Here is a 21,048-nt window from a genome sequence, read left to right as displayed (position 1 = left end):
CTTCTTGCTGTGCTTAATGTCTTCCTTCTCTTGACTCTTCGTGGGAATAAAGAGCAACAGTCTTCTATCTCCCCTTATCCTCAGCCTTTCCTTTAATTGTTTCTTCTTCCAGAACCCTCCTTATAACATACTTCTGTGTCCCTGATTTTGCTTATGCTCAAAAAGTAGGCCCAAGATAGTCTTAAAACCAAAATGATTTTTACTGTCACTGTTTTTTTTAAAAGATCAGCTTCCAGGATATAAGGAATCTAGAAAGAAGAACAAATTGTCTTGCTAGACTCCCCCAAAACGAGCCACTTTAGAAAATATACGCTCCTCCCCAAAACCCTCCCCCACATAGTCAGAGTTTTTCTTTTGGGCAAACCTGCTCCTTGGGAAGGGAGGTGGCAAAACCTGTTTGAAGGTGAAGTTACCTCCCTTCTACACCTCCCTCCTTTGAGGCAACAGCAACAACAGCTCAGGCAGAGAAAAGGGTACAGAAGTGTTGGGGAGCTGGGACAACCAGCTCCCTGACATTTCCAAGTGTTTAAAGAAGGAAACGAAGACTTGTGACGATGGGAACTATGCAAGAGGCAGGAGAAAAGACATTCGATCTTGGGTAAGTAAGATCTCGGTTAACTTGATTAGAAACACGGAGTCACTAGTCTTGAGGGACTTTCCCACCATCCATTTCTCACAGGTCAGATCTCAGGTTCCTAGAGGAGACAAGGTTGAAAGAGAGTTAATTTGCAGAGAAGGGATGGGGGTGGCTCTGGGTAGGAAATGTCAGAACGGTATGGGAACTGGGGAACAGGGGATTCCACATAATTCCCTTTTTTTTTTTTTTTTCCCTTTTTCTCCCAAAGCCCCCTGGTACACAGTTGTATATTCTTCGTTGTGGGTCCTTCTAGTTGTGGCATGTGGGACGCTGCCTCAGTGTGGCCTGATGAGCAGTGCCATGTCTGCGCCCAGGATTTGAACCAACAAAACACTGGGCCGCCTGCAGTGGAGCGTGCGAACTTAACCACTCGGCCATGGGGCCAGCCCCAGCCCTATTTTTTGTTGTTGTTTTTTTTTTTTTGGAGGAAGATTAGCCCTCAGCTAACTACTGCCAGTCCTCCTCTTTTTGCTGAGGAAGCCTGGCTCTGAGCAAACATCCATGCCCATCTTCCTCTAGTTTATACGTGGGACGCCTACCCACAGCATGGCTGCCAAGCAGTGCCATGTCCGCACCCGGGATCCGAACCAGCGAACCTCGGGCCGCCGAGAAGCGGAACGTGCGAACTTAACCGCTGCGCCACCGGGCCGGCCCCCCCCAGCCCTATTTTTTTAAAGGAAGTTTCTATATTTTGTGTCTGATAAATCTGCCCCTGTTCTGTTTTCTAACCCCCACACTCCAGAATGGCCATCAGGAAAGGTGACCTAGAACTAAGTTTTGGTCCAGGTTCTCCTTCCCAGCAAATCTCTCTTCCTCCTTACTTTCTTCCCCCACCCTTCCACCTATGGTGGTTTCCCCTAACCACTCCCCGGCATGGAAAGGCAGGCCTGACTAGGTGCCATCTTTCCCAACTTTGCCCAGTGACAGCTGGGCAGGTCTGTCAGGTTCCAACCAATTGTAACGTGGAATGCCTCTCACCCCTAGCGTGTAGGTGGAGCAACTGCCACGGAGGTAAATATGATTAGCTTTACATTCCCTCCTTCCTTGGCTCCTAAACCCAACAGTTAGGGTGATCTGTTTCCAGCAAGTGGTAAAGGTGGTATAAATATCTGTCTAGGAAACAAGACCTGAGTTCTTTTTAAGGCCTTACCTCTACTCTGTACCTTAGTTACTGTTCTTCATGCCAGTGTCTCCTACCTACTCTCCAGTTCCCTTAAGACACTGCCTATTTTTGTCTCATGATAATCTTTTCTTCCTGGGGACTATCTTAGGGTCAGGGAGAATGCAGAAGCAGCAGGACTAGCAGCATCCCCAAGACTTGGGGAACTGGAGCCGAAGGAGGAATGGCAGGATGAAGAATTCCCTAGGTGAGGAAGTGTGAGGGAGGTTGGGAGAAGGGAGGGATGGTTACAAATGGAGGGCCGGGATGGTAAATTAGGGCTTGAAGGAAAGAGGTGGGAAAAAGAAAGCAGAGGTGGTGAGAGAAAACTGACAAGGTGATACCTGGCGTGATGCCTTTAACCTGTATTTCTGCCCCCATTCAATCTTTTCCCCTCTAGATTGCTTCCTGAAGAGGCTGACCCTTCTGAAGATCCTGACTATCCTAAAAGAGACTCGCAGGCAGGTAGGTAAAGTAGAACGTAGGCCTCCAGTTCTTGATTCTAGTCCAGTGAAGGGTTATGCCACCCTTATCCCTTTGCAGTTCTATTTCCCTTTTCCCAAATGTCCCCTGTGTTAGTCCTTCTTTAGAATTCACCCCATATCATCACTTCCATATACAGGCATTCTGACCTCCCTCCGTCAACACACATCTTTCTATTCTCTTCTTCCTCCAACCCCAGGCACCCCCAGCACTTTAGCCTTGTGTGGCCGGCGCCCCATGCGCAAGCGTCTTTCTGCCCCAGAGCTGAGACTGAATCTGGCTAAGGGGCCTGGAGATGCTGGAGCTTCTCCCACCCACTCTGTACCTTCCTCTTCTGATGGCAGTTCTGACCTGGAGGTAGACGAATTGGAGACACCTTCAGACTCGGAGCAGCTGGACAGTGGACATGAATTTGAATGGGAAGGTGGGAAAGAAACCTGAGGACTGAGCTGGTAGAAGTAGAGGCCAATGTTAAAGAAGCTCAGGATGGATTTAGTGGGACTAAAGTTAGAACTAATAAGGTGGGGACCAAGAGGTAAAGTCAGCAGAATTATTTCTTCAGAATGGAAAAGTAGAGCCTGTAAATCCAACGTGAGAGTAGTGTATGTGTGTGGGGGGTGTCCTTTGTTTATCAGTTCATTTATTGAATGACTATTACATGTTATCACTGAGCTAGAACTGAGTTATAAAGATGAATAAGATAGTTCCCACCCTCAGGGAATTCTCTAGTAAGAAATAAACATGTCTACAAATAAGTGCAGTTAAAGGTAATGATCTACGTGTGTACAGAGTACAGTGCAGGCAGGGAGAAGGAAGAGGTCAGTTTTGCCTGAGGCGTTAGGAAAAACTTTGCAGAGAGTGAGTCTCAGCTGATGTTTATCATCTCAGAGTTGGAGACACATTCTAGATGGAAGAAGCAACTTGAGCAATAGCATGGCATGTTGGGGAATTCAAAGCATTTAGCATGACTTTTTAGATATTAAGGAAAACTTTGTTTCTTCTCTACTCACGACACTTCTAACACCAAAGTGTGGGTTTTCCCCACACCAACCAGTTCTCCAACTCTCCAGACACCAGTTGGTTGTCCTGCAATTCAGTTGTGACATTTAACTGGAGTTAGCACAGACCCCACAGGTAACCAGCTCACCTTCAAGACTGCCCCCAGGCTTCAGATACCAATCACGTGTCCAGGATCTGGACATCACCTATGTTTCTGACCAACTGGCTATAAATCAGATTCCCACTACCCCCTCCTCAGGCTTGATAATTTGCTAGAATGGCTCACAGAACTCAGCAAAACAGTTTACTTACTAGATTACAGGTTTATTATAAGAGGATACAACTCAGGAATAGCCAGAAAGAAGAGGTACATAGGACAAGACACATGGTAAGGGGTGTGGAGCTTCCATGCCCTCTCTGGGCACACCACCCTCCCAGCACTTCCATGTGTTCACCAGTGTGAAAGTTCTCAGAACCCCTTCGGTTCGGGGCTTTTTATGGAGGCTTCATATGTAGGCATGACTGATTAAATCACCGACCATTAGTGATTCTTTTTTTAAGTGAGCTAATTTATCTATTTATTTTTTCTCCCCAAAGCCCCAGTACATAGTTGTATATCCTAGTTGTAAGTCATTCTAATTCTTCTATATGGGACGCCACCACAGCATGGCTTGATGAGCGGTGCATAGGTCTGCACCCAGGATCCGAACCTCGGAACTCCAGGTCATGGAAGCCAAGCCTGCAAACTTAACCATTCAGCCCTGGGCCAGCCCCCATCAGTGATTAACGCAACCTCTAGTCTCTCTCCCCTTCCCAGAAGTCAGAGGGTGAAAGTTCCAACTGTTTTTTTTTTATTATTGTGGTCATAATAGTTTATAACATTGTGAAGTTTCAGTTGTACATTAATATTAGTTGTACATAATAAAGTGTGCCCCTTCATCCCTTGTGCCCACACTCTACCCCTCGTCCCCCCTGGTAACCACTAAATTGTTCTCTTTGTCCATAAGTTTGTTTATATTCCACATATGAGTGAAATCATACAGTGTTTGTCTTTCTCTGTCTGGCTTATTTCGCTTAACATAATGCCCTCAAGGTCCATCCATGTGGTTGCAAATGGGACAATTTTGTCTTTTTTTTTTATAGCTGAGTAGTATTCCATTGTATATATATATATATACCATATCTTCTTTATCCAGTCATCAGTCAATGGGCACTTGGGTTGCTTCCATGTCTTGGCTATTGTGAATAATGCTACAGTGAACATAGGGGTGCCTAAGTTTCTTTGTATTGTTGATTTCAAGTTCTTTGGATAAATACCCAGTAGTGGGATAGCTGGATCATATGGCATTTCTATTTTTAATTTTTTGAGAAATCACCATACTGTTTTCCACAGTAGCTGCACCAGTTTGCATTCCCACCAGCAGTGGATGAGGGTTGAAAGTTCCAACTCTTTAATCACATAGTTGGTTCCCCTGTCAACCAGCCAGTTATCCTTAGGGGCTTTCCAGAGTCACCTCATTAACATAAACTCAAGTGGCTGTGAGAGGCTTGTTATGAATAACAAAAGATATTCCTTTCACCTTTATCATCTAGAGCTGTTTCAGGAGCCAGGGACAAAACCAAAATATATATTTATTATTATATCACAGATATGTAGGGGTGGGAGGTGAAGAGAGAATGACAAAAGCTAGTGCTCTGTTAAGTAGGAAAGGGTCAAGTCCTGGAGGTCCTTGCTACAATGCTAAGGAGTTTACATTTTATTCTATAGGCAATGGAGAGTCACTGATTTTTTTTTTTTTGGTAAAGCTTCAGTGCATGGTTGTATATCCTAGTTATTAGGGTTTTTATAATTCTCTATGTGAGCTGCTGCCACAGTATGACAACTGACAGGTGGGTCATATGGTTCCATGACCAGGAAACAAACCCAGGCCATGGGGGCACCAAATCTTAACCATTAGACCACCAGGGCTGGCTCATTGAATGGTTTTAATTGAGGGAGTAACATGATTGGATTTAACCACGCTGAAAAGATTGGAAATAACCTGAATGTCCACCAGTAGGGTATTAATTCTATTATGGTGCATCCATGCAATGGAATACTAAATACTAGGCAACTTTTTTTTTTTTTTAAGGAAGATTAGCCCTGAGCTAATATCTGCCGCCAGTCCTCCTCTTTTTGCTGAGGAAGGTTGGCCCTGAGCTAACATCCGTGCCCATCTTCCTCTACTTTATACGTGGGACGCCTGCCACAGCATGGCTTGCCAAGTGGTGCCATGTCCACCCCCAGGATCCAAACCAGCGAACCCTGGGCCGCCGAAGTGGAACATGTGCACTTAACTGCTGTGCCACTGGGCTGGCCCCCTAGGCAACTATTTTTTAAGATGAGGCAGCTCTTTCTATTGCTATGGAAAGATAACGCAGAATTAGTAGGTATGGTATATTGCCATTTGAGTAGCAAAAGTAGAGGAGCAAAGAAAGCTTGCTCTAGTGGTGGTGTAGAGGGTGAAATGGAGGAAAACAGACTAGAGGCAGGGGGACCAGTTAGGAGGCTAGTACCAAGGCCAGGTGAGAAATGCTAAGAAGCTGAACCAGGACAGTAGTTGTGGAAAGAATGATAAAAGAATATAATGGAGGCAGATAGAAGAGAATCTGGGGTCCAATTGGCTTGAAGGCTGATAGAAAAGAAAGAGTCTCGGGTGACATACAGTTTTCTCAGGCAGCTAGATGGATGGGGTCATTCATCAAGAAAGGAAATATGGGAGGAGGAAGAGAATAAGTTTGAGTTGCACTTTGGGTCTGGTAACTTGGAGATGACAGAGACACAAAATAGAGATGTCCACTCTAGGCAGTTAGGGAAATGGGTCTGGAGTTAGAAGTCTGGGTTAGAGAGGCAAATTTGGAATCATCACCTTCCTGGGGGTAATTGAAGACATGGGATTAGATGAACTCACCCAAGGAAGAGCATGGAAGAGGAAATAAAGAATCCAGAAAAAAACCTGATTCTGGCAAGGGCCATCTACCTACCATAGTGCAACTTTACCTCACGGCCACCGTGTAGTGGAAAGGTGAGGGCAATGAGCTGCAGGAAAGAAACTAGCAAGCAGTTGAGTTGATTGGACAAACTAGAGCTAGAGTCATGGGAAAAAATTGAGGAATGAGAGTTTGGAGTAAGAAACTCTGGAATCTGGCGAAGTTACAAGATGCTGAAAGTGTGTTTTCTGCCTTGTTGATCCTTCCCCATCCCTCTCTTTTAGATGAACTGCCCCAGGCAGAGGGTCTGGGGGCCAGTGAGGCAGCTGAAAGGCTGGGCCGGGGTTGTGTGTGGGATATGGCTGGAGAAGACGGTCGTCACTGGAGGGTGTTCCGAACAGGACAGCAGGAGCAGCGAGTGGACATGACTGTCATTGAGCCCTATAAGAAAGTCCTATCTCATGGAGGTAAAGGCTAGCGTAAGCAGAGGTTTAAGAACTGTGACTTCTTAAATAAAATGCCTAAGCGCGAAACTCAGTTATTGGGTTCAAAATCCTTCCTGCAACTTCCAGAGTCCCTCAACCTAAACAGATATACTGTCTGTCAATACATATTTGCTGACTGAATGAATATTCCCCTTATCCTCTCCAGGCTACCATGGTGATGGCCTCAATGCTGTCATCCTCTTTGCCTCCTGTTATCTACCCAGAAGCAGCATCCCCAACTATACTTATGTCATGGAACACTTGTTTAGGTGAGATGGAAGGCCTGAAAGGATCCAGGGTGAATGTTAGGGAGGGAAAAGGGAAAAAGAACCCCTTCCATGATCAGTAGCTGATTGTAGAGTCTGTAATAATGTCCCTCTCACTCCCTAAAACCCCAAACACATACCTTCCCTGACCATTTCGTCCCCCCAGGTATATGGTGGGGACTCTGGAGCTGCTTGTAGCTGAAAATTATCTGCTTGTTCACTTGAGTGGAGGCACAAGCAGGGCCCAGGTTCCACCTCTGAGCTGGATGCGCCAGTGTTACCTCACTTTGGATCGGCGGTGAGCCTCTAGGACAAGAGGGCTATAACTCTCTTCCTTATCTTTTTCTTTTCCATCTTTCCATCCTTTCTTCTTCCATTTAGTCCCTTCCTCTTTTCTTTTCTTTGTTTTTTTTTTTAAAGATTGGCTGGGCCAGCCTGGTGGCACAGTGCACATGTTCCACTTCGGCAGCCCAGGGTTCACTGGTTCGGATCCCAGGTGTGGACATGGCACCAATTGGCAAGCCATGCTGTGGCAGGCATCCCACATATAAAGTAGAGGAAGATGGGCATGATGTTAGCTCAGGGCCAGTCTTCCTCAGCAGAAAGAGGAGGATTGGCAGCAGATGTTAACACAGGGCTAATCTTCCTCAAAAAAAAAAAGATTGGCACCTGAGGTAATAACTGTTGCCAATCTTTTTTTTTTTTTCTGCTTTTTCTCCCCAAACCCCCCCCCCAGTACACAGTTGTATACATATTTTAGTTGTGAGTCCTTCCAGTTGTGGCATGTGGGATGCTGCCTCAGTGTGGCCTGACGAGCAGTGCCATGTTTGCGCCCAGGATCCAAACTGGCGAAAAAGTGGGCCACCAAAGCGGAGCGCGCGAACTTAACTACTCGGCCACGGGGCCGGCCCCCTTCCTCCTGTCTTTGTCTCTTTACACCCCTTTCCAAGCCTGTCCTGTCTTCTGTCCTCTCTTGGAGTCAGGGAAATCTAGTTTCAAATCTTGCCTTCACCATGTACTGGCTGTATGACTTTGGACGAGTCACTTAACCTTTCTGGGACTTGGATTCCTTATCTGTGAAATGGCAGTGATAATACCTTTGCCCCTAGGTATTTGTGAAAATCAATGTGGCATACTGCCTAGCACATAGAAGGCACCCCTGCCTTTCTCACAGTCTTGCCACTTATTTTACGTTCCACATCTCCATTGTCTTCTCTGCATTCATCCCTGACCCATATGTCTCTTTTCCCCGGATGTTCCTTTTTTTCCCTTTCTTCCCCCCATCTTCCCATCACTTGCTTTCTCTTTCTTCTTACTCCTTTTCTTTTTTTTCTCCTCATTGGTCTTCCACTTGGAGTTTTATAAGTAGTCCTGGTCATGGAAGGATGGAGAAATGTACAAAAGGGACTTATGCGAGGGAAGGGCACAGGAGGAAGATGGGGTAGAGAAAACCAGGCTGAGGGATTCTGAGAGGAGAGTTTCCTAAAACTAAGGCGCACGGAGGAGGGCTAAACAAGATAGATGGAGTTGAGATTGCAGTTAAAGGAATGGGGATTAAACCCGACTGCCAGAGAAATCTAGAAATCAGAGGAGAAGTGAAGGAAGTTAAAGTACAGAAGGTAGCTCCACCTCATCTTCAGGCCTGAAGGTCGGAGAAGAATAGGATGACCTAATGTTCCTCTTCAGCCTCCGGAAAAACCTGCGCGCCCTGGTGGTGGTCCATGCTACGTGGTATGTGAAGGCTTTCTTGGCGCTTCTTCGGCCCTTCATCAGGTACTAGCTCTGGGGACAAGGACCCGCCTTGCCCTTCTCCCCATTTTGGAAATCAAGATTGAGAACATATTGCCCCACCCTGACTTTTCCTAGCCTTAACCACTCTCTCCTTATTACATTTCCTTTTGTAAGAGTCTCCAAGAGCCCTCTTCCCAGTGTAAAACACATTTGGTTTATCCTCTCTTTTCAGTTCCAAGTTCACACGAAAGATCCGTTTTCTGAACAGCCTGGGAGAACTGGCCCAACTCATCTCCTTGGATCAGGTCCACATTCCTGAAGCTGTCAGACAGTGAGTCCTGAGCTTAAGGATAGAAGTTTGGGGTGGGACGTGTAAAACCAATTCCTACTTTCCTAATACCTTGGGAGAGAAACATAGGAACTAAAAGATAGAGCTCCTGCTTTCAGATGCTTCAGTGTATCTGGGAAAACTGCACACACCCAGAGGAGAAATTAAGGACACCACTGTAGCCAACAAGAACAAATGAAAACACTATTGTAAGTGCAGGAGTAATCATAGCACAGAATTTAGAGATTCAGACCAGCCCTAGAAATTAGGATAGGATATGTTGGCAGTTAATAGGAGAGAATATCCTATTCTCAATGGGGGAGGGGTGCAGAAAGCAAAGAATCCTAAATGAGTGACCAACTCAAGCATCCAGTCTTCCAGCTCTTCCAATTCACCTGCTTCTCTCCCCAAACCAGTGAGTAAAACCGAGGTGCTGCTCCTGTGCCACTTTATTTATTTATTTATTTATTTTCTCTCTTCTCCTAGGCTGGACTGGGATCTCCATGGCTCAGGAGGGACCTAGCATAGGACTGGAATAAAGGGCCTTAGGACCAAGAAAAGATATTGATCTGCCTACACCCTAACCCTGAAACATCTAAGCTGCTTAATAAATCATCTCATTGTCAACCTCAGTACCAGTGGATTTTCACATCTCAATGGAGTGTCATTCCTTCCACCACCCTGCCTTCAAAGCAGGGCTTTGAGGTCCTGAGTCTGATTTGCTGGGTGACTTTCATTTCAGCTGTAGGGTACATGTAGTGGCATTATGTATGGGAAAGTGCAAAACTGTGGGTTTTAGTCCTCTTTAGCTGTAGAACCTCGGCATCTCTTTGAGTCTGCCTGTCCTCTTCCGTAAATGAAGGTGCTGAGATCCTTTCCACCTGGGTATTAACAGCAGTCTTTGAGGGCAAAGGGTGCGCAGGAAGGCAGGGCTTAACTGACCACAGCCACCCTGCCTGCTGGAAGCCAGGAGTCAGCTCCTAAATCTTGAAGAACCACTATATGCCCCTTTTTTTCTGTTTCTGCTGCCTGTGAGCCTGGGAAGGAGTGCTTTCAAAACCTGTAGTTTTGTCCTGTTAATAAATTTAGATTTGTAGCGGTTAATAAACCAATGAGAGATTTAAGCTCTGGCTCAGAGAAAGTGAACTGCTCTTCCCCGACCCTTTGCATCACGAGCCGTCTGTGGGTTCGGCACGGATTCCTGCGCAGAGGCTCCCTAGGGTTTCAGCTCAGCCCCTGGGCGGCGGGAGCTCCCGCAAGACGAGGGCCTGGGGGAGGGGCGCGGCGCGCGCGTCCGAGCCCCCAGCGGGCTTCGGTTCAAACGACCTGGTGGGTCGAGAGAGGAAGGGAGGGAGAGAAGGCAGGAGCTCCGGCCTCCCTCACTGGCCTCCCTCCCAACCCCACGCCGCCTAGCCCCATGGTCCCCGCCGCCGGCGCGCTGCTCTGGGCCTTGCTGCTGAGTCTGGGGCTCCAGGCGGCGGGGGCCCAAGGCCTGACTTCGACCGGGATGCAGCGGGTCAGTTTCCGCTTCGGGGGCCCTATGACCCGCAGCTACCGGACCACCGCCCGGACTGGTGCTCCCCGGAAGATGAGGGTAACAGTAGAGGATGAGGATGACCTCGTGGCTGAGGCGGACCACCTGGCAGGCCCGGCCGCTGCCGAGCTCTTGGCCTCCACGGTGTACACAGGCATCAGCCAGTCGCGTTTGTCGCAGGAAGAGGATGGATCTTTGGAAGAGGGCGTTGTGATTGACGCTGGAAAGAGTAACACCAGGTCGGGGATTCCCAGTATGGATTCCACTACAAGGGGGTCCAGCTCAAGGTTTACAGCAAATAGCCAGGAGCCGGAAATCAGGCTGACTTCAAGTCCGCCGCCCTCCACCTGGAGGTCTAGTATGGACCTACCACCCTCCGGGAGTACCCTGAACCAGTGGTCAACAGCAGGGGCCACGCCGAACGCGTGGCCACCACCCTCGGCCACAGCCATGCCACCTCCTGAGGATCTGCGGGTGGTGCTGATGCCTTGGGGCCCGTGGCACTGCCACTGCAAGTCAGGCACCATGAGCCGGACCCGGGCCGGGAAGCTGCATGGCCTTTCAGGACGCCTTCGAGTTGGGGCGCTGAGCCAACTCCGCACCGAGCACCGGCCTTGTACCTACCAGCAATGTCCCTGCAACCGGCATCGTGAGGAGTGCCCCCTTGACTCGGGTCTCTGTCCTGACACCAGCTGCACCACTCAGACCACCACCACCACCACTGCCTCCATGCCCCCCCTCAGCGCCAGACTCAGACCCACTCCATTCCCCATGTCCAGCCCCAGTCCAGCCCTTGATTTTTGGAAACGGGTCAGGATGGGGCTGGAGGATATTTGGAACAGCCTCTCTTCAGTGTTCACAGAGATGCAACCAGTAAGTGTTTGGTGATGAGCCCCGATCTTTGTTGATGGATCTGAAGTCCTGATGTCCAAAACCCTGTTGCTAAACCAGCCAGTGTGCTTGCATGAACTGTTACTTACCTGTTTGGTTATTGATATGTATTGGTTATTCACATTATTCTTAGCCATTGATTTCACCTATTATTTCTTGAGCAACTGCTGGTTGGTTATTAGGCAACATGTATGATTGGTCATTAGACGATTATTGACCAAATTGTTAAGATTGTAGATATATAAAGAATTCTGGATGCATAGATAATTAGTGGATATAGAACATATCAATTAATAGTTTTCAGCTTATTAATGCAGCTTAACACTAACAGCCAATATTTGAGACCTTATTATGCGCACTTTACATGAATGAATTCTCACAACAACCCTATGAAGAAACCGGTGTTTACAAAGCTAGTCAGTGGCAGAGTCACAGCAAGATTTAAACCAAGTTTGATGCTAGTGCCGATGCTCTTAACCACCACTATCCCAAAGAACTGTCCTTCTGGGATTATTACCAGCAACCTAAGAATTCTCAAGGAAGGACAGTCCTCTGCTTTACTGAAAGAGCTACCAAAGGTTCTGATTGATCTGACAAAATATTCTCAACTGATAGGATGACAGGACCTTTGGGGAGAGAGGAGGACAATAAAATGTATGCTTGGTCATTTTGCCGATTTCTGTTTTTGTCTTTCCCCTTGTGTGTCCAATACCATAATTCAATACAAAAAAAGCATAAATAGGGGCAGGGGTATTGAGGGAATGAGAGTTTGTGGGGACAGGAAGATGAAGCAAGGAAGGGGGAAGAATATAGATGTGGTTATAATATTTCCCCTCTTCTCTATTTTGTTTCCTTACCCAGATAGAGAGAAACCAGAGGTAATGGCCACTTCATCTGCAAGAGGAGGTGTCGGCGTCTCAACCTCTTTTCCCATTTCAATCCCAGCACCCACTGGATATTTTTAGTACAGAAAAAGAAACCTAGAAAAAACAGTTGTTTGGTCTTGTGTCTTTTTACAGAGGTATGTGATGAAGGATAGGCCATCAATCTCTTGAACCTTAAAACTGAACTGTGTAGGCGAATAGCATCTGGCTTAGTCCCTTCCCTTGTCCCCCAGGATAAAATGTTGATGTTGCTCATCTTCCTCATTTCCAAAGCTGTTTTTAAACGAGTCCTTCTTTAAAGACTTGAAAAATCTCAGATGAATGCCACGAAAAGGGAACGGAAAGAACAAGGAGTTGAGCCCTTGGAAGATGATGGTGGTCTTCTCCTTGCCTTCACGACAGTTAGCCTTCTCTCCTTGGAAAGGGCAATGTTGGTACACAATTCCACGTCAGCCACTTTCTAGGAGTACCTTCATCAACCATATCTCTATCCTTTAGCCCAACACATACCTATAAGTGATTACTCTGTGACTATTTTGCTTAAAGTTTTTTTATTTGAAAAATGTATTTAAAAGTCCAACAAATTTTTAATATAAATTATGACTCTCAAACCCATTCCCACCACTCTAAATGTTGTAAAAGTGATGGTAGCATACACAGTAGAGAAAGTAGCTAAAGGCAAGAGAGCACCAAAGAAAAGAAGATTGTGTCCAAAGAATAGGCATTAGAATAAGGCTGAAGATCAAGGTGACCAGAGATTCCAGGACTCCCCCCCATCTTTCCCCCCTATCCTGTTAACCCTTCAGATCAGATCTAGCATAACCCTCAAGCTATTGAACTACTTTAGGGCAAAAAGATGCACTACTTTCAGAGCAACTAGCTGGACTGGAACTGAGAGTAGATTGGGAATGGCTCTGCATGACCAATCTTAGACCTTGAAAACCGCAGGAAAAACACTGAAATTTGAAAAAATTAGAACTTCAGTCACTGGAGGTGGGGGCAAACTGGATGGTGGAATTAGCAGAGTAGATCCTAGTTCCCAAATTCCTGACCCCCACTGTCATCAAACAGGATGCTTGCTTCCTGTTACCAAGCTAATGAGACCCCGCCTGTTCATCTCAGAGCAGGAAGGAGCTCATCTGTCCTGTTCTCCCTTCCTAATCACCCTGCAAGGAAGGGGCTAGAACAAAAACACCTGAGAAAACTGAAAGTGCCTAAAGACCCTGCTCCTGCATTACTTTCCCACCTAAAGCAGACTCTTCAGACGGGCGGGGAATGCAACCTGGTCTTCAGACAAAACTCCCTGAGTCTTTTTTGTGTCTGGTTCTAGGACTAGCGCACAGAAATAGAGCTTAAAATTTGGGAAGGATAAGCTGGCGTGTCTGCGGCTCTACTGCTTTTCTGTTCCTCCCTTCCCTGATCCCACCATACCCTGTTCATGCCTCCACACTACAGGAACCCCTCCTCCAGAGAACAAGAATGGAGAAGCACAGTGCACATCCAACACAGAGACATGAACCCATCCAAGCACGAGCAACACACTGAATAAAGAACTGTTTGGAGATTATGTGCAGCCCTATTGAGCCTACTTTATGAGGGGGCCTAGTTCATCCATGGCTCAGACTTATGATGAATAACAGGATGAGGGTGGGGAGGAGGTGGAAATCACTTAAGAGAAAAATATCTTGACTCTAGAGCAATGGCTCTCAACTGGGGGTGATCTTGCCTCTTAGGAGACATTTGGCAATGTCTGGAGACATTTTTTGTTGTTATAACTAGGGTGGGCCAGGGATGCTGCTAAAAACTGTACAATGCACAGGACAGCCCCCCACTCCACAATTATCCAGCCCAAAATGTCCAAAGTGCCTAAGTTGAGAAGCCTTGCTCTACAGTTTGCCCTGCTCCCATGCTGTGAGGATCTTCAGATCCCTAAACTCACAGATGATTGTTTTCAATCTATTTATCTCACTACCTCTGCCATCCTCAATGGTCAGGAAGTCCACCCTGAGACATAACTCCTAGTTTTGCTGCATTCTGAGTTTCTCTCTAGATCCCTCTTCCTTCTCTCACCTGGGCCAGCAGGGAGGTTGGCAGAGGGCAGGCCAGGTCCCCAAGACTTAAATGGAATGTCATTAGGTTAAGATCCACCTCTTATTTTAACTCTTATTCAGTGGGAAACAATAAGGTTCCTAAAAGGGATAGGGTTAAGGGTAGAGGTAGTAGCAGGATGGGGGTAATTAACAGAACTCATCTTAAATAAAATTTTTAATTAATTTAAAAAAAAAAAAGGAAAGATGTTGGGAAGCTATCAATGCTACAGAAACACGGAGTTAGAGGCCTAACTAGAGAAAGACCCTGGAACTGGCAGAGAAATATTGAGGGACTGTGAGCTTAAGGTCTGAGATCTACAGAGTAGACTAGGCAGTGGTCACCCTCCCAGCCCCTGCTTGACGTCTGCTTCAGTTCATTCCAAGAGGAAGGAGGAGAAGGGCAGGGAGGTAGGGAGCTTCTCAGCAAAGCTGGCTTCAGCTTTGGTAATCTCGCCCACCTGCCCCATTTAAGGAGTTCCAGGTGAAGACTTTAAGAACAAATGGCACCTAGACCATCATTCAGGAGAGGGGAACTCATTCCAGGTTCCCAGAAAACTCCTATCTCAGATCTGAGAGTGTCCAGGGCTTCAGCTGAGCTCCTCTGGCCAACCAGTAGTCATTGGTCAGTCCTGCTGCCTTGACCCCATCTCCAGGAGGGGCTCTAGCCAGAGGGAGTAGGGGGAGTCCAGCCCCCAAGCCTTTTGAGGCACTATTAGGTGAATAGGGGAAAGAGAGGCCCTGGGGACACTGGTTGTAGGAAGCATCTGGTGGGGGCAGCATCTCTTCTGGGCTGGACAGAGTAGGGGTTACAGACAGCAGAACCTAATTTAAAAAAAAAAGAAGGACGATCAGCCGCAAAGAAAATCTGAGGCACTGGGGAGAAGGCGCCACCTAGTACAGACTCTGAACTATTTCCACAGTGTACTCTTTTCTCTATTTCTGTCTGTCTGCACATCCCTTTCTCTCCGTCCTTCTGGATCCTACATTCTTGACTCTTCCATTCTACTTCTTTCTCCCTCCTCCCCTCTTCACTTCCCATTCTTGCAGAGGACCAGGGTTCTGAGGCAGGGCATCAAGATGTGTGGGCAGGGGGCTGGAGGTGTTGGATGGGTTTCTCTAGTCACTCACCAGTCCTGTTGGAGCTACAAGCCCCTAGAATTGCTCCATGGCCTGTCTCGGTTTCCCTTGGATCTCATCTGCTCCTGAACTGCACCTGTCTGTGAAACAGCACATGTGAGACCCCCTCCCAAGTCTTCATATGGCACAGTTAAGAGATCTCCCTTGTGCCCTCCACAGAAGAGGTTGATCCCATCTCCTTGACAATAAAATCAATCTGAAAAGGTTAAAACTAACCGCCATTCCCCCATGGGAAGTCTCAGTGCCTCCCTTCACACTGACCTTCCTGAAGATGAGATAAAATGGGTCTTTTACTAACAGATCCTCTCACAAAGGACTCTCATATTTATCTGAGTTTCACAGGGTGAAAAGACTCCTTCACTATCTTTAGGCCCATTTCCCTTATTTTGAGAGCAGAAAGGCATATGAGACAGTATTTAGGACAGAAATGCTCAGCTTTTTTCCTGCCCCAACACTCCCAATCACAATATGACTTACTATGGCACTGAGACAGCAGTTTTTAATTAATAGAAGGAACAGTTATGGTTTTTGGAAAAAGCCCTCCAAGTAACTCCTAAGACATATATATTCCCCACCCCAATGAAGAACAATCTGCTAATTGTAAAGATGAGGGAGCCTAGGCCAGAGATCTGAAATGCCAGGTCTCAGGCTTATGCAGCTAATGACCAGGACTAGAATCCTAGCTTCTCGCTTCTACCTTGACTTTTTATTATGTCCCCTGCTTGAACTTTCAAAAAGGGGAATAGTTCTACGCCACAACCCCATATCGACCTCTCCCCCTTCCCTTGTTACCATGGCAAGTCCATCTCCAGCCCCCATCTCCCCAGAGCCAATATGAGTCAGGTGGACAAAATTCATTGGTTCCCCAATCATGGTCCGGTCAATTCGCCTCCTCTTCTTCTTCTGCTTGGAGAAAATAGGGGAGTTATGTCTCAAGCCCCCTCCTCCAGTCACAGTGGAGGAAGGGAAAAGGCTTGCAAACCACTAAGGGAAAAGCTAAGGGTCTGATGGGAAAGGGGATGTGGCATTATAACAGGGAAATCACTAGGGTATGAAAGGCAAGGCTGGAACAACACAAACAGGGAGGACACAGGCAGGGTGGTGAGGGCAGTGGCCTGCAGAGTGAATAGTGGACAAACAAAGGACATGTCAATGTCACCTCTGGCTGATGAGGAAACAATGGGGAAAACTGACAGGTATTATGCTCCGCCTATACCCCCTACACACCTCAGAAGGGACAGGAACAGGAGGTGACAGGTAGGACTATTCACTTCTTCCATCGCCCAGTCCCCTTTATTCCATGTACACCCCTGCTTGGCCATAGAAACTATCCTGACAGAAGGGAGGCAGGAAGTGCGCTTTTGAGACGGCAGCTCCTAGATGGTATGTCTACTTCACAGTATACGGTAACTGATTTCTGTGTGTGTTGGGGTGGGGGTGGGGAGACTCACCGGCTGGGGTTTCTCTACCACGCAGCAGCCCAGTTTGTGCCAAAATTCACTCATGTTCCCTGATGGTTCCAGTTTCACTCCTCTGCCTGAGGCCCCAGAGGGCTCTTGCTCTGTGCCTTGACCGTCCACTCCTCAATCCCCTCAGGTGTAACAACACTCTAGATTCACTCAGCTGGATGTGTCTAGAGTCCTCGGAGCCCTTAGCTGAGCAATGAAGGTCAGCGTATCTGACCTGAGAGACTAGCAGGCAGGCACAACGTTATGTCTTCCTCAGACTTGGAACCCTGGACAAGCAGAAAGTTAAGAGAGAAGAAAGATTAATGAGAAACACCCACCCCTCCTTAAGAAGCCTCCTGATGAGCCCATATCTTCTCATTCTCTCCTAAAGACCCTAGTTCTGTACCCAACACCAACCTTCTCCAAACATAAGAACCTCACAGTAGACTCTCAGAGAAAGGAAAAGAACCAGAAGGACACTAAGGGGTTAAGTAGCAGTAGGTGTTGGAACCAAGGGAGAGGAAAGGGGCTAGAAGCATTTAGGGTGAGAGGATGGGTGGGGACCAAAGGATAGTGGCAGAAATGAGCAAAGTGTGGGGGTGCTACAAGCTCCACCTCCCTCCTCCCTGGGTTTGGGGCAGAAGGGGAGGGGCATTTAAGTGAGTTTGAAGAGGAAATGGTGGTTTTTTGTTCTCACAAACAAGGCCTCGCCCCTGTCCCTCCCTTTTTCCTTACCTTACCTTGAACAGCCAGACTTTCTGTAAGATCAAGAGAGGCCTTGACTACCTAGGTCCTAGGTGACTAACTGTAGCAGGTTGGACTTCAAGAAAGACTTTCTACAGTGAGGAATTTCTTCCCTCTTTATTCCCTGTCCTTATTCTTCCTCATTTCCCTCAACTGAGACTCAACCCCTCCTAGAAGCCATTTAACAGTTCCTTTATTATTTGACCTTGAGATCCTTCCTGAAGGCTGTATACATTCTGTTTATCTGTATCCAGTATCACTGCACTCCAGTGTGCGCACATTTGTTTGCACATATGTGGCATGGCCACACCTCCATGTATGTGTGTCTTGTATAGATTTGTGCACAGGTTGTGGGCACATGTGCCAGGTATGTTGTGTCCCATGAGGAATCTTTTTCCAGCCTCCCCACCCTCTTCACATGTCCTATCATGCCGCTCTGCTCTGCCTCACAGCCCATAGGGCCTGGGCCTCCCTCCCTCTTTCCCTCCCTCCTCCCCTCATGCTGTGACCTGTTCTCTCCTCCCTCCTTACCACTTCCACCCCCAAGATGCATCAGCCAACCAGACACAAGAAACCTTCCAACAGCATTAGTGTCCCAGGAAGAATTTTCTCCCCTTTTGTTTATTGCCCACCAGGATAGGGCACCTCTGGGTTTCCTCTGTTCTCACTGCATTTCCCCAGTCCTATAGTATAGGCAACCTCAAAGATTCCAAACAGGGCAGTTTCATGAATATGGCACTGTGGCATGAACAGGAATCTCCCTTCCCTCCAGACCTGGAACTCTAATACTCCGGCACACTAGACTGATCTAAGAACTGAGAGGGTTTTTTTTAACAGCCTTGAGATGAGATCACACAAACACTGAGATACAGCTTCTAGGGGAGGGAAGGACCCAGGAGTCTGAGCTTTCTCTTACTTCCCTTCTCACCAGTGGAGGGGAGGAGTAAAGAGACAAGGCGGAAGTCAGAACGCAGCTGTCCAGAGAGCGAGAGCTGTGGTCAGTGGGGAAATCAGTCAGTCACAGGGTTTGTCGTGATGGTGGTGGTGGCGCGTGGTAAGGGTTGGAGGTGGGGGAATGAAGAAAACAATGAAGAATCAGAGGAAACCCCCAACACTACCAGACAGGCTGCACTGAGACTGCAGTCTCCCCCAGCACCCCCCCTGCTCAAAGCTGAGTGGACAGAAGAGGATGGTAGGAAGGGATAGGAGAGAAGAGGGGGAGGAGGAGAGAGAGAGAAAGGGGCAGTGGAGGGAACAAGGACGTTTCTGTTCCTTTTCTAGGGACCTGGCCAGAGCTGGGCGGAGGGAAATTGTGTGTGGGACTTGGCACGAAATGACCAATGATGATGAGAAGTGACCGGGAAATTCCATTCCCTAGGACATAGGACAGAAGGGTCTCCAAAACTTGGGGGTGGGGTCAAAGTGTGGAGAAGACTAGGCAGGGTGAATGTGGGGGGGTGGGGGAACAAGGCCAGAAAAGGAAGTAAGAGCCATTGGCTGCCATTCTCCTTCTTTAAAATATCTAGAGGAGAGTGGGTTGAGGAAAAATGAGACGTGAACTGGTAAGCCCAGGAGGACGAGGCACGCGAATCCACTGCCCACTATTGTAACCCCACTGTGAAAGGGAAGGGGCTGGGAAAACAGCAGCAGGGATCAGGATTAGATCGCATAAGGCCATAACCTGACAGCCAAGTAGTGCTGAGAACTGGGCCTGAGTCCCAAATAGGAAGAGTGAAATATGGGGAGCTGGGAAAGACACCAAGGTCATACAGGGGCTTAAGAGCTTCAGAACTGTTGGGGAGTGAGCAGGAGAAGGGATGGGAGAAAGGTTCCAGGGAGGAAGATGTACAGAGGTATTTCCCTGGTCCTGTTCTAGCCCCAAACCGGTTTTCCCGGTCCCACTGCCTCCAGCCCCAAGGCCTCCAACCCGCTGCCTGACAAGCCTTCACAAGAAGCAGCTGGAGAGAAAGAGAAAGAGGACTGAAAGAAAGGAGTGGGCAATTTGGCTATCAGCCCAGGGCTGCAGCTCGTCCCCTGTGGAGACCTCCGGACACAGAGGGCTGCTGAGGGGCCCTAGAGAAGTTGAGGTGGACCCCACTTTTCAGTCAAGTGAAAGGCATTTGCCCAGCACCAACCGTGCCCTTCCCAGGGAACGGTCTGGTGAGAGCTTAAGAGGAAACAGAGCTAGGCCCCAAGCTCCCGCTCCCCCTCCCCAATACATTAAGGCACACAGACTCCATTTCTGCCCACCCAACAGTACCCAGAAACTCTCTGCTCCTCCCAACGCTGAACTAGGATTGGGATCTCTCTGTGAATCTTTCGAACTCTGCCACTGTCCTCCCTGTCTGGCCCGGTGTCTCAGATTTAGACCTTCCAGGACCCAGCTTCGCTTCACTTTGGCACAGGCCACCACCGGGGTTAGTGAGTCTCGGAGGAGCCCTTCTCCCCCTCCCGCCTCCCTCCGCCACTCCAGTCCCTTCCCTCCCTTCTCCTCAGCGGCCTCAGCCTGCGCACCGCACCAGCGTGGCTGGGGACTGGTACTCAGGGAGCGCACCCCGTTCCCACCGCCCCAGCATCTCCACAGCCCTGGACGCCCTCCTCCCCCACCCCCAGCATCCGGTGCGTCTCCGCCTGGCTGGGCAGGCGGGGCGCAGCGGCCGGGGAACCGGCTCCATGGCCTCACCTGCTCCGCTGCGGCATCGAGGCGTCCGGCTGCGCCTGAGGGGGGCTCCCGCTCGGTGCCCGCCAGTGCGGGGTTACCGGGCTCGCTCCTCGGCGCGGTAGGGGAGCCGAGGGCGGGCCGGCAGAGGTGGAGCTGGCTGCGGGCGGAAACGGCGGCGACGCGATTACGAAACCCGTCCGGCTAGGAGCTGGGCGCACAGCTCCCCCACGGACTGCTGAGGCACTGCATCGTGCAGGGCCGTGGGAGGGGGGCCTCGGCAGCCCCCGAGGGCCGCCGCCCCTCCAGGGCGAACCGCGGGATGTGGGCCCCTAGGGGAGGGCCTGGCTCTCAAGATGGGCCCCCCGGAATCGTTCCCTTTGCGCGCCAGGCATTGCGGGGAAAAACGAGGCGGAGCCCCCAAATCCCCCGGACCCACCCACGTTCAGAGATTCACAGACGCCCCCCCCCCACAGACGCCCCCCCCCCCCCCACTCCCCCGGCTCAATCTTCTTGTGCTCCATCCAAAATGGAATAGGACTAGGTTTCTTTACCCATTGTGAGGGCGGGGAGGAGTTGGGATTGGAGGGAGGGATGGAGAAT

The 21,048-nt window shown here is 48.7% G+C and overlaps 3 protein-coding genes across 4 annotated transcripts; 2 read left to right on the top strand and 1 right to left on the bottom strand.

Annotated features, from left to right (window-relative positions):
• The first annotated feature begins 66 nt into the window (after positions 1-66).
• BNIPL (BCL2 interacting protein like) lies at positions 67-9,690 on the top strand. 2 transcript variants are annotated; one of them, XM_001491260.5, is made up of 10 exons: positions 67-598; positions 1,909-2,004; positions 2,197-2,261; positions 2,479-2,703; positions 6,533-6,715; positions 6,900-7,002; positions 7,166-7,297; positions 8,686-8,772; positions 8,963-9,061; positions 9,545-9,690. In XM_001491260.5, exons 1-10 carry the CDS (start codon positions 555-557, stop codon positions 9,579-9,581), a joined length of 1,071 nt encoding a protein of 356 aa, XP_001491310.1. In that variant the 5' UTR covers positions 67-554; the 3' UTR covers positions 9,582-9,690. The 2 variants fall into 2 exon arrangements, with proteins under 2 accessions (XP_001491310.1, XP_023496991.1); XM_023641223.2 differs by lacking the exon at positions 7,166-7,297 and having other exon boundaries at positions 379-598.
• Positions 9,691-9,838: 148 nt separating this feature from the next.
• On the top strand, positions 9,839-13,934 carry C5H1orf56 (chromosome 5 C1orf56 homolog). Its single transcript, XM_001491368.7, has 2 exons — positions 9,839-11,465; positions 12,345-13,934. The coding sequence occupies exons 1-2, from the start codon at positions 10,170-10,172 to the stop codon at positions 12,363-12,365; spliced, it is 1,317 nt and encodes a 438-aa protein (XP_001491418.7). The 5' UTR covers positions 9,839-10,169; the 3' UTR covers positions 12,366-13,934.
• Positions 12,902-20,609, bottom strand: CDC42SE1 (CDC42 small effector 1). The gene is made up of 5 exons (XM_003365033.5): positions 20,470-20,609; positions 17,046-17,329; positions 16,387-16,497; positions 15,586-15,674; positions 12,902-15,279 (listed from the first exon to the last, which is right to left on the bottom strand). The coding sequence occupies exons 2-4, from the start codon at positions 17,097-17,099 to the stop codon at positions 15,600-15,602; spliced, it is 240 nt and encodes a 79-aa protein (XP_003365081.1). The 5' UTR covers positions 17,100-17,329; positions 20,470-20,609; the 3' UTR covers positions 12,902-15,279; positions 15,586-15,599.
• Between the last annotated feature and the right edge of the window lie 439 nt (positions 20,610-21,048).

This window comes from Equus caballus, chromosome 5 (genome assembly GCF_041296265.1).
Source record: "Equus caballus isolate H_3958 breed thoroughbred chromosome 5, TB-T2T, whole genome shotgun sequence".
Classification (NCBI taxonomy): domain Eukaryota; kingdom Metazoa; phylum Chordata; class Mammalia; order Perissodactyla; family Equidae; genus Equus; species Equus caballus.
Note: the sequence above shows the minus strand (reverse complement) of the source record. Positions and strands in the feature narration are given on the sequence as shown.